The sequence below is a fragment of the Nyctereutes procyonoides genome, unplaced genomic scaffold (assembly GCF_905146905.1).
Source record: "Nyctereutes procyonoides isolate TBG_1078 unplaced genomic scaffold, NYPRO_anot_genome, whole genome shotgun sequence".
Classification (NCBI taxonomy): Eukaryota; Metazoa; Chordata; class Mammalia; order Carnivora; family Canidae; genus Nyctereutes; species Nyctereutes procyonoides.
This window is the reverse complement of record NW_026575146.1, coordinates 6,502,544-6,514,683: the sequence shown is the minus strand read 5'-3', so window position 1 is coordinate 6,514,683 and position 12,140 is coordinate 6,502,544. Positions and strand designations below refer to the sequence as shown.

The 12,140-nt window shown below is 37.6% G+C and overlaps 1 protein-coding gene across 1 annotated transcript in view; it reads left to right on the top strand.

Moving 5' to 3' along the window:
- PPIL4 (peptidylprolyl isomerase like 4) overlaps positions 1-11,853 on the top strand; it is a 46,852-nt gene extending 34,999 nt beyond the window's left edge. The window contains exons 12-13 of the mRNA XM_055310421.1: positions 34-181; positions 9,474-11,853. Of these exons, the coding sequence (XP_055166396.1) occupies positions 34-181; positions 9,474-9,725 (400 nt within the window). The 3' untranslated portion in view covers positions 9,726-11,853. The remainder of the gene's footprint in view (positions 1-33; positions 182-9,473) is intronic.
- Positions 11,854-12,140: the final 287 nt, after the last annotated feature.

Here is a 12,140-nt window from a genome sequence, read left to right as displayed (position 1 = left end):
GTTCTCACATCTTTCCTTAACTAGCTGCTACAGTGCAAAATATGATCTTATACTGGATGAGCAAGCAGAAGATTCAAAATCCAGTCACTCACACACAAGTAAAAAACACAAGAAGAAAACTCGTCACTGCTCTGAAGAAAAAGAAGATGAGGACTATATGCCAATTAGAAATACTAATCAGGTACTTGTAATGTCCAGCCTTTGCTGTAGAGATAAATATTTTATCCCTCTGTAAATTACTTTTTAGTGACATAAGATAGAGGGTAAGGGTATATAGTTCTGGACAAGGTGAGTGTATTCCTAATTCTAGAACGTAGAATGATTTCACTGGGTAATGGACTTTAATTTTCAAGAATATGTAACACAAATGATAAAAGATTGTTTTCAAAGTAACTAAATATATCATTCAGTTCCCTATTGTGAAACAAGAGTGATTTCTGAACCTGTAGACACTTATTCCCATCAGAAGCAAGTGTGGTTATGCCAAAAAAAGACTCCTACGTCATTTTAATTATCACCACGTTATGGATAATACTTGTAGCTCTTGAGGTTTTAAGACCTGTGAAATATTTATGCCCTTACATATTGTGTATCTGAAATATATCATCCCAAATACATTCTTGAACAATACATATTCCTTTCTTTTTTTATTTGAGAGATAGAGTGTGTACCATCATGAGCAGGGGGAGCTGCAGAGAGCCAAGTGAACTCCCCACTGGGCACAGAGCCTGATAGTCCCAGGACCCTGGGATCATGGCCTGAGCCAAAGTTGAAGTCAGTTGCTTAACCAACTGAGCCACCTAAGTGCTCCAACAATACATTTTCTCAGACAGTGATACTAATAATTCCTTAAAGAAAATTGATTCTAGAGAGAAGTCATTTCCAGCCTGCATTTTGGCTTTCAGTTAAGTGAAATGCAAATTACATGACAGCCCCTTACTTTTGTGTTACCACTAGAGGACTTGAGCTGGGCCTGGTGTTTAAGGAGATTTTAGTAGGCAGAGGTGAGAGAAAATTCAAGGTGGTGAGAATGGCACGTCAAGCAATGACCCAGAGGAGAGATGTAGTATGGTTGGCAAAGTGCAGGATTGGCTTCAGAGAAGCTAGGTGTAAATTTCTGTGCCACTAGCCATTGATGTGGCCTCAACAAGTTACTTAGCTTTCTGAGTCACAGTCTCCTCCTCTGTGAAATTGAGATTATACTTATCTCACAGGTATGTTAAGATTAAATGAAGAAATATGTGTGTCTACTGGCTGTTATTTTACTGTTACAGTTATATTAATGTGTTTTAAATTGGAATAGTTTCTGTGGTAAGGCCATTCACTGAATTCATATTTCAATTAATTTGTTTCTTTTCAATGTTTAGGGATTGCTTTAAATACATCTATATCTATCTATCTATATATTATAGTTTAGATTTTTTTACTTATTTAATAGAGAAGGAGTAGGAGCAGGGAGAGGGGCAGAAGGAGAGGGAGAAGCGGCTCCCTGCTGAGCAGAGGGCCCAATGCAGGTCTCAGTCCAGGGACCTGGGGATCATCACCTGAGCCCTAAGGTAGTCTCTTAACTGACTAAGCCACCCCGGTGCCCTTTAAATAATTTTTTGTGGGTTTTGTAGTTTTAAAAATTTCTTGTGTGGTTCCAAAGTAAAATCTACAAAGTGGTATGTACAGAGAACCTAGATTCTATTCCTGCCCCATCCTCATTCTCTTCTGCCCCCAAGGCAACCACTCCGTGTGTTTCATGGGTTGTTTTTCACTTTTAAAAAATTCCAGCAGGTATATATTTTGTATATATTCTTAGTTTCCTACATTCTAGATAGCAAATACTCTTACTCTTGTGGACCTTTTTTCCATAGTCTTTTTGCCATTTAAAGAGTGCCATCATTTATGCCCCACCCTCAGCTTTTAAGTCACACCTTTCCTCTGTTACTCAATTCTCTAACTAATATGCACATGAATCAGTGACAGCTGAGCTGAGCTTTGTGCTTACATTTGTGAAGTGGATACCATTTTCCCCATTTCACAACAGAGAAAGTGAAAACTGAAGAGTTTAAACGATTTGCCTTGGTTTTGCACAGCTGTTACATAGAGCCACAGTGTAAATCCAGACTTGTACCACTAGCCACTCTGCTGCTGCTCTTATCTGGAGTATATTCCTGGCAGTTTTCTCTCTTTAATGCTATTATTATTCTAATATAATTTATCCCCTACTGTAATATTCCAGTATGATCTAACTGGTACGTTTCCTTCTTAATTCCTGTGCTGTATTTATTTAGCCTAAGACTACCCCAGTCTTTTGAAATGGTGGCTATATCACATTTCTCTGAATACTTAGCATGTTTTCCACTAAAATTCCTTGATCTCCACCCTCCCATGTCACCTCCCCCACTATGTGTTGCTTTTAGCTATGACTTCTCATCCTGCACTTATATGTGGAATCTTCAGTGAATTTAGGTCTGAGATACATGTTGGTGTATTTGAAATAATCACAGGTCTAAGAAATCCAAAATGTGGCTGCATTTTAAGTCTGTGATTCCCCCTTTCTTTTTGTGCATCTTTTTTTTTTTAAGATTTTATTTATTCATGAGAGGCACAGAGACAAAGGCAGAGAGAGAAGCAGGCTCCCAAAAGGCATCCTAACACGGGACTTAATCCCAGGACCCCAGGATCACAACCCTAGCAGAAGGCAGACACTCAACCACTGAACCACCCAGCTGTCCCTGGTGCATCTTTTTTATCCTGCTGTTTGATTACTTAAAACTTTACACTAGCAAATAGTTTTCTTTTTTGAAATGAAGTAAAAGGCATCAAGTAGTTTTTTTGGGGGAATGTTGTTAGTATTTTATTTTATTTTATTTTATTTTTTTGTTGTTGTTGTTAGTATTTTAAAAATAATTTTAGCTGTGGCTGGGTGGCTCAGTCAGTTAAGTGTCTGCCATTGGCCCAGGTCGTGATCTTGGGGTCCTGGGAACAAGCTCCACATCGGGCTCTCTGATTATCAGGGAGTCTGCTTCTCCCTCTGTGTGCTCGCGTGCTCTCTCTCTCAAATAAATTTTTAAGAAATAAAATAATTTTAAATTAATTGACAGTTATAAAATTATTAAGATCTAAATCTCCTAATTTTATTTCTTCCCTCAAAGCATATTAAAGCAAATGTTTTTTGATTATATACTTTGATTTAGTAATATAAGTATACTAATTTTTTTATTTTCTTTCCAATAAAATAGCATCTGTATTTAAGATATTAATGGGCCCATTTTTTTGTATTCTTATTTTTATCCTTTTGATTTCATTCTCAAAAATATAATCATTAAAGGGAATTTTCAGTACTAGGTTATTTTCAGGTATAGCTCAGATTTTCCTATTTGTTGGTATTTTGCTTCGTGAGCCTAGTTTCCTAAGAATGTTTTAACTTATTTCTTCAAGTTCTTTGTTTTTTATTGAGTGATAGCCTTACTGTTCAGTTTGAAAACTTCTGTTTAATTTTTCCATCTCATGTCTTGATTCCAAAGATGGTTACTATATTGTTGAGGTTTGGGTTTTACTGGGGTTCCAGGAAGTGAGTTTTCAGCTGTGGGTTGGTTACCTGGCTGAGAAGTATTCATATTGGTTGTCCTCCTCTGTGGCTTTCATAGGTGTTTGTTATTCTTATAATTGGGGCTCTGTTTTTGCCATCATTTTAATTAGTTAGTGTTACTTTGTTGATTTAAACTAAATCTTTTAATTTTAGAGGCCTGAACAAGGATAGCTTTTAGTTTAGATTGTTTTGGACTGCTTTACATGAAATCATTGGGTAGATTAAGGTGATTCCTTTAAATTGGCCATTTAAAAAAATAAATAAGTTGGCCATTTTATGGTGTTTTCTTTCTTTTTTAGCCACATGCTAGTTTAATCATTTTGTCCTATGTCTTAAGTGTTATAGAATTGCAGAATTGCTTAGTCTGTACTGGAAAGGGCATAAGAGCTCATCTGATTAATTCTCCTCACCTTAGATGTAGAGATCCTGACCCCAAAGACCTGTGGCCCTTCACAGTTTAATGAAAGAGCTAGAACTTTAACATTATTTTAATTCATTCAGGTATGAGGTTTTTTTCATTCTGTACTCTCCCCTTTTCAACTTTATTTTACTTTTTTTTTAAAAAAAGATTTTATTTATTTGAGAGAGCGAGCGAGCACAAGCAGAAAGGAAGAGCAGAGGGAGAGAGAGAAGCACACTCCCCATTGAGTGGGGAGCCCCATGTGGTGCCCATCTCAGGACCCTAGAATTATGACCTGAGCCAAAGGCAGGTACTTAACGGATTGAGCCACCCAGGTGCAATCCCCATTTCTATTTTATTTTATTTTATTATTTTATTTTTTATTTATTTTATTTTATTATTTTATTTTATTTATTTATTTATTTTATTTTTAAAAGATGATTTATTTATTTATTCATGAGACACAGAGAGAGGCAGAGACATAGGCAGAGGGAGAAGCAGGCTCCATGCAGGGAGCCTGATGTGGGACTTGATCTGAGACTGCAGGATCATGCCCTGGGCCAAAGACAGGCGCTCAACTGCTGAGCCATCCAGGCATCCCTTATTTTACTTTATTTTTAAATATTTTATTTATTCATGAGAGACAGAGAGAGAGAGAGACAGAGACATAGGCTGAGGGAGAAGCAGGCTCCATGCAGGGAGCCCAGTGTGGGACTCGATCCTGGGACTCCAGGATCACGCCCTGAGCCAAAGGCAGACGCTTAACCGTGAGCCACCCAGGCATCCCATCATTTCAAGTTTACATCTGTTTACTGATTAATTAAATAATGATCTCTAACCTGTATAGATCTCTTGAGTCTCAGTTTCCTTATTTCTAGAATGAGGGTAATGTACTCCAAAAGCACTTAGCATTGTTCTAGCAAATACTCCAAGAAGATTTGTTCTGATATGGCTTCATCGAGCCACCTGACCTTTTCCCACGCACATGATGCTGATTCTTCCTTGCTTTTCACTTGTCACTTCCACTCCGTGCATTAACCTTCTTGTAGCCAATCCACAGCAAACTCACCTGTTCTTTGAGGTTCATCTCAAGTCCTAACTTTTCTATTGAAACCTTCCCTGGTAAATCTGACCTCAAGATTATTTACACATCTCCTAAATGGCAAAGACCATTTGAACCGAGAGCTGCCTGACTTTAAAGCTTGTGTAGCTTTGAAAAATACTCCAAGGGACGCCTGGGTGGCTCAGCTGTTGAGCATCTGCCTTTGGCTAGGGCATGATCCTGGGATTCTGGGATCAGGTCCCACATCAGGCTCCTTGAATGGAGCCTGCTTCTCCCTCTGCCTATGTCTCTGCCTCTCTCTTTCTGTGTCTCTCATGAATAAATAAAATCTTTAAAAAAAAAATACTCCAAGTAGGAGAGGTTTTAAGGTTTCAGTGCATTTCAGATTTTTAGCTTCCTCAAGTTTTTCAAAGTATTAAGTACTGTATAATCGTTTATCTCTTATTTTAAACACTGAAAGCACTTACGTGCCTATTTTTATAATTACTGAAGATTTTATAGTTATATACCAGTTAGCAGTCTCTCCACTTTCAGAGTTCATGATCTCAGCCAATACAGGAATTAAGTATACAGACAGAATAGTACATAGATTTTTTTACATTTTGTATATGTTACAGGAAGCACAAAAAGTTATTTTATCTAGGGCTGTCATATTTTGCTAGAAAATAGTTGGTAAAGGGTTAAACCAAATACTCATTTTTCTACCTCTGGAACTCTTATGGAATTACAGGAACTATTAGGATTGTGCAGGAAATCATGAATCAGCTTATAAAGCTGTATTCCATAAACACTGATTATAACAATCATGTTAGATCTACTTTCACATGCTACAATCTCCATGCCAGGTGTAATGTACAATATCTAGACAATATATGGAATAATTATGAATCCTTTGCTTAAAACCCAGTCCTTAACCGTGGGTATTCATCACTCTAGATTTTAAACCTTGACATTTATATCTCTTATAATAATGTCTGTGGTGATAGAGTTGGAACCCTTGGGAGTTCAATCCTTAGGATTTTGCCTTTCCTTTGAGAGAACTCTTTTAAGGAAGTTAAATTTTATGAACTGTCTTTTGAAAGATCATTGCTCTGGTCTCTTTAGATTTCAGCCTCTTGTTCAGATACTCATTTTATTTTACTTATTTTTTTAAGTAGGCTCCATGCCCAGCGTGGAGCCCAGTGCAGGGCTTGAATTCATGACCTTGAGATCAGGACCTGAGCTGAGATCAGGAGTCAGACACTTAACCAGCTGAGCCACCCACGCTCTCCTGAGACTCATTTTAATTAGGAATAGAACATAAACAGAAATAGAATTGTAACTAGCCCTCTTCACGTGGGAAAATTTCTACTGTTACTTAATTAGTAAGAATAGAATTTAGAGGTACCTGGATGGCTTACCTGCTTAAGATTCTCTCTCCTCCTCTGCCCCTCTCTATTTGTCTCCCTCTCCCCCTCCCCTTCCTCTCTTAAAAAAAAAAAAAAAGACTTAAGGGCAGTGAAATTTCCCATTGTTTCTTTTTCTTTTTCTTTTCTTTTTTTTTTAAGATTTTATTTATTTATTTGAGAGAGACAGAGAGTGTGAGCTGAGGTAGAGGCTGAGCAGGAAGCTCGATGTGGGGCTAGATCCCAGGATCCTGGGGTCATGACTTGAGCTGAAGGCAGTTGCTTAACTGACTGAGCCCCCCAGGAGTCCCTTTCTCATTGTTAACTCATTTTAAAAATATGTAAATAAATCATTTTATTTATTATTTTTTAAAAGATTTATTTACTGGGATGCTTGGGTGGCTCAGCCACTGAGTGCCTGCCTTCAGCCCAGGGTGTGATCCTGGAGTCCCTGGATCGAGTCCCACAATGGGCTCCCTGCATGGAGCCTGCTTCTCTCTCTGCCTCTGTCTCTGTGTTTCTTTTATGAATAAATAAAATCTTTTAAAAAAATATTTACTTATTAGAGAACGAGTGCATGCAAACATGCAGGGGGAGGGGCAGAGGGAGAGAATCTCAAGCAGCCTCCCCTTTGAGTGCAGAGCCTGACATGGGTCTCCATCCCATGATCCATGAGATCATGACCTGAATCAAAACCAACAGTCAGATGCTTAACTAACTGAGCCACTCATGCACCCCAAGAAATGATTTTAATAAAAAAAACAACCTAATATAAACAAGGAAAATTTGAGGATTTGGAGAGGAGCTTATAAAATAAACACTTGAAAAATACTCAGACCAAAGTATGCAGTATCTTTTCTTTTTAGACTGATTTGTCTAAAACCTCTTCTGGCTTTGTTATTTAAATGTCTTCTTTATTAGGGTTTTTATGGGAATTTTGTAATCCCATTGCAGATAATTGGAGAATGGAGAAGGGGGAGATAAAAAGGTGACCAACCATAATCAGAATTCTTGGTATGATTTTCTCTAAAGGCTTGTTCTTTTTTTTTTTTTATTTTTATTTTTAAGATTCTATTTATTTATTTTTTTTTAATTTCATAAATTAATGTTTATTGGTGTTCAATTTACCAACATACAGAATAACACCCAGTGCTCATCCCGTCAAGTGTACCCCTCAGTGCCCGTCACCCATTCACCCCCACCCCCCGCCCTCCTCCCCCTCCACCACCCCTAGTTCATTTCCCAGAGTTAGAAGTCTTTATGTTCTGTCTCCCTTTCTGATATTTCTCACACATTTCTTCTCCCTTCCCTTATATTCCCTTTCACTATTATTCATATTCCCCAAATGAATGAGAACATACACTGTTTGTCCTTCTCCGGTTACTGTGGCCAAGTTCAAAAAGGGTGTTGCCTGAGTTCTCCTCTGGGATTTTGATGGAATCTTGTCTCACATTTAGATCTTTCATCTATTTTGAGTTTATCTTTGTGTATGGTGCAAGAGAGTGGTCCAGTTTCATTCTTCTGCATGTGGATGTCCAATTTTCCCAGCACCATTTATTGAAGAGAGTGTCTTTCTTCCAGTGGATCGTCTTTCCTCCTTTATCGTATATTAGTTGACCATAAAGTTCAGGGTCCACTTCTGGGTTCTCTGTTCTGTTCCATTGATCTATATGTCTGTTTTTGTGCCAGTACCACACTGTCTTGATGAACACAGCTTTGTAGTACAACCTGAAATCTGGCATTGTGATGCCCCCAGATATGGTTTTCTTTTTTAAAATTCCCCTGGCTGTTTGGGGTCTTTTCTGATTCCACACAGATCTTAAAATAATTTGTTCTAAGTCTCTGAAGAAAGTCCATGGTATTTTGATAGGGATTGCATTATACGTGTAAATTGCCCTGGGTAACATTGACATTTTCACAATATTAATTCTGCCAATCCATGAGCATGGAATATTTTTCCATCTCTTTGTGTCTTCCTCAATTTCTTTCAGAAGTGTTCTGTAGTTTTTAGGGTATATTTTGAGAACCATTTGAATGGTAAATGGTTCTCCAACCTTTTATTTTCAGGTTGTAGGTGTCCTTCTGTCTAAAATGAGTCTCTTGTAGACAGCAAATAGACGGGTCCTGCTCCTTTATCCAGTCTGAAACCCTGCGCCTTTTGATGGGGTCATTAAGCCCGTTCACGTTCAGAGTTACTATTGACAGATATGAGTTTAGTGTCATCATGATATCTATTTAGTCCTTGTTTTTGTGGATTGTTCCACTGAACTTCTTCTTAAAGGGGAATTTTAAGAGTCCCCCTTAAAATTTCTTGCAGAGCTGGTTTGGAGGTCACATATTCTTTCAGTTCCTGCCTGTCTTGGAAGCTCTTTATCTCTCCTTCCATTTTGAATGAGAGCCTTGCTGGATAAAGTATTCTTGGTTGCATGTTCTTCTCATTTAGGACCCTGAATATATCCTGCCAGCCCTTTCTGGCCTGCCAGGTCTCTGTGGAGAGGTCTGCTGTTACCCTAATATTCCTCCCCATGAAAGTCAGGGACTTCTTGTCTCTTGTTGCTTTAAGGATCTTCTCTTTATCTTTGGAATTTGCAAGCTTCACTATTAGATGTCGAGGTGTTGAACGGTTTTTATTGATTTTAGGGGGGGATCTCTCTATTTCCTGGATCTGAATGCCTGTTTCCCTTCCCAGATTGGGAAAGTTTTCAGCTAGGATTTGTTCAAATACATATTCTGGCCCTCTGTCCTAAAGGCTTGTTCTAATTTCAGTTGGGCGATTTCAGTTCTTTGTGTTTGAATCTGATCTTTCAGTTCAGCTGAAGTGGTAGAAACAAAGCAATGAGACTGATAAGAAAAATGATTTAAGTCTGTTTTTGAATATTTTTGCTTTCTAATTTACCAGATTCTTGGTATTCGTGGTGGTGTTCAAATTTGAGCTTTTATAGCTGCTTGCTAATAGTAGACTTTCTAAGTGTTTTTAACTGATAGTACCTACAAAATGATTATTTTATGGAGTCACTTGTAAATCTCTATCCATTCCTTTGACAGGATATCTACAGAGAAATGGGGTTTGGTCACTATGAGGAAGAAGAGAGCTGCTGGGAGAAACAAAAGAGTGAAAAGAGAGACCGACCTCAAAACCGAAGTCGTAGCCGATCTCGAGAAAGGGACGGCCACTACAGTAACAGTCATAAATCCAAATACCAAACTGACCCCTACGAAAGAGAACGGAGTAAAAAGAGAGACCGAAGCAGGAGTCCCAAGAAATCCAAAGATAAAGAAAAATCTAAGTACAGATGAAAGATGAAGAATCAGACATGAGTGGCTAATGTAATTATTATTGTCTAACTTACAGCACCAGATATTCAGATTTTGTGTCAAAGCAGTTAAAGACTCTGTTATTTTTTTTCCCCCACTAGGGTCATGGCCCTTTTTGATTGACACTGATGGTATAGGGCACAGAAAGACAATAAAAACCTGAACATTTTCTTTGTATACTTTTTTTACACTAAATTTTATTGTTATACATAAACAGTAGTGTTCATTTTTAAAGTCTTTCACATTTTCCACTCTTTTTTAAATTAAGTATTTCATACCTACAGAAATTCACAGACATGTATATATATGGCATAAAGAATAGTAAATATTTGTGTACCCATGAGCCTGCTGTAGAAATAGAGTATCCCCTGCATTTTAGAGACTCTCTATGTGCTCTTTCCTCAAGTGATGATTATGCTGAATTTTGTATTTGTCCTTCTTTTGCTTGTTATAGTTTTACAACATATGTATGTATTCCTAAATAAAATGTTAAATTTTGTATGTTTTTGAATTTTATATAAATGACATAATGTATGTTTACTTCTGTGACTTTCTTTTTTTTGACTTAGTATTTTTAGAGTCATTCATTTTTATTGCTTTGTAGTATTGTATGAATAGACCACAATATATCCATTCTTCTGTTCATGGACATTGGGATTGTTGGTTTGTTTTTGGTTTTGTTATTACAAACAGTGCTGCTATGAACATTCTGTATCTAGGAGTGATCTTGCTTGCTCACATGGTATGGATATCTTCATCTTTACAAGGTAATGCCAAATTATATTCTGCAGTGGCCAAACCAGTTTATACCCCGACCAGCGCTATGTGAGTTACTTTTGTTTCACATCATCTCTACCACTTCTTAGTTTTAGACTTTTAATTTTTGCCAATTTAGTGGATGCTTAGTGTGGTACCTTCTTGTGGTTTCCAGCAAGAAGACTACTATTATTTTTATATTTATACTTCTGTATGTAGCTTGTTCTTTTTCTCTGGCTGCTTTTAAGGTTTTCTCTTTATCACTGCTGTTAGGCAATTTGATTATGATGTACTTGCTGTAGTTTGTTTTCATGTTTCTTTTGCTGGGGCTGTTTACCTGTGGGTTTATGGTTTTCACCAAATTTGGAAAAGCTGTGGGTATTACTTTTTTCTGTCCCACCCCTCCTCTTACCCTCTCCTAAGACTCCAGTGACTTGTATATTGGGCCATTTGAAATTGTCACACATTGCACCAATGCTCCTTTTGGGTGAAATCTTTTTCTCTGTTCTGTGTTGAATAGTTTTCATTGCTGTGTCCTCAAGTTCATTAATCTTTTCTCCTGAAGTATCTAATTTATGTTAATCCCATCCAGTGTATTTTTTACCTTCGATGTAATTTTTTTAATTTTAGAAGTTCCATTTGAGTCTTTTTTATGTCTCCCGTGCCTTTCCTTTTAACAGGCTCATGTTTTCCTCCATTTTTTTTTTTTTTTAAAACACCTTGGAGTCATTAATCATAGCTGTTCTATTGTACTTGACCATTCTGTCATCTGTGTCATTTCTGGTCTGTTTCTATTGTTTGATGTTTTTTTCCCCCTCCTGTTACTGAGTTGTAATTTACTTTGCAGGCCTGGTAATTTTTGGATTTTACATTGTCGTGTACTAGAGTTTTTGTATTCCTTTAAATATGTTGAGTTTTTTTCTAGAACATAATTAAGTTACTTGGATACAGTCTGATTCTTTCATAGCTTACTTTTAAGTTGAATGAGGTCAGACCAGAAGAGCTTGTAGGGCTAATTTGGCTCACCACTGAGGTTAATACCCTTCTGAATAATCTCCCCTATGCTTAATCTCATCTGAGATTTCTCCTCTTTGGCTGTTGGGAACAAGAATTATTTTGAGCCCTATCTGAACTCCTAGGCTGTGCTGCTTGTTCTTTTCTGGTGTTTTTTTCCCACTTTTGGGTGGTTTCCTCATGTGTATACACTGATGAGTATTCAGCTGAAGACTCAGACAAACCCTCTGTAGATCCAGAGCTCTCCCTCTGTAGTTCCCTCCTCTTTACAGTACTCTGCCCTACAAACTTTATCTGGACTCCCCCCACCCCCACCCCCAGACTCCCAGGCTCTTCAGATTCACATCCCTGTCAGAGTGCGACAGTGTGGAAACCACACGATAAGCTCAGGCAATTGTCGCTTCCTTGTTTGTTTCCCTTCTCTCAAGAGTCACTGTTCTGCACTGGCTGTTGTCCAGCGTCTGAAACACTTTGTAGTATATATTTTGTACAGGTTTTTAGTTGTTTAAGATGGAGAAGGTAAATTCTGCTCCCTCACTTCTTTGTGGCCAGAGTGGAAATCTCACTATTTAAATTTGCATTTCCTAAATGCTAACAAGGTTGAGTATCTTCGTATATATTATAGTC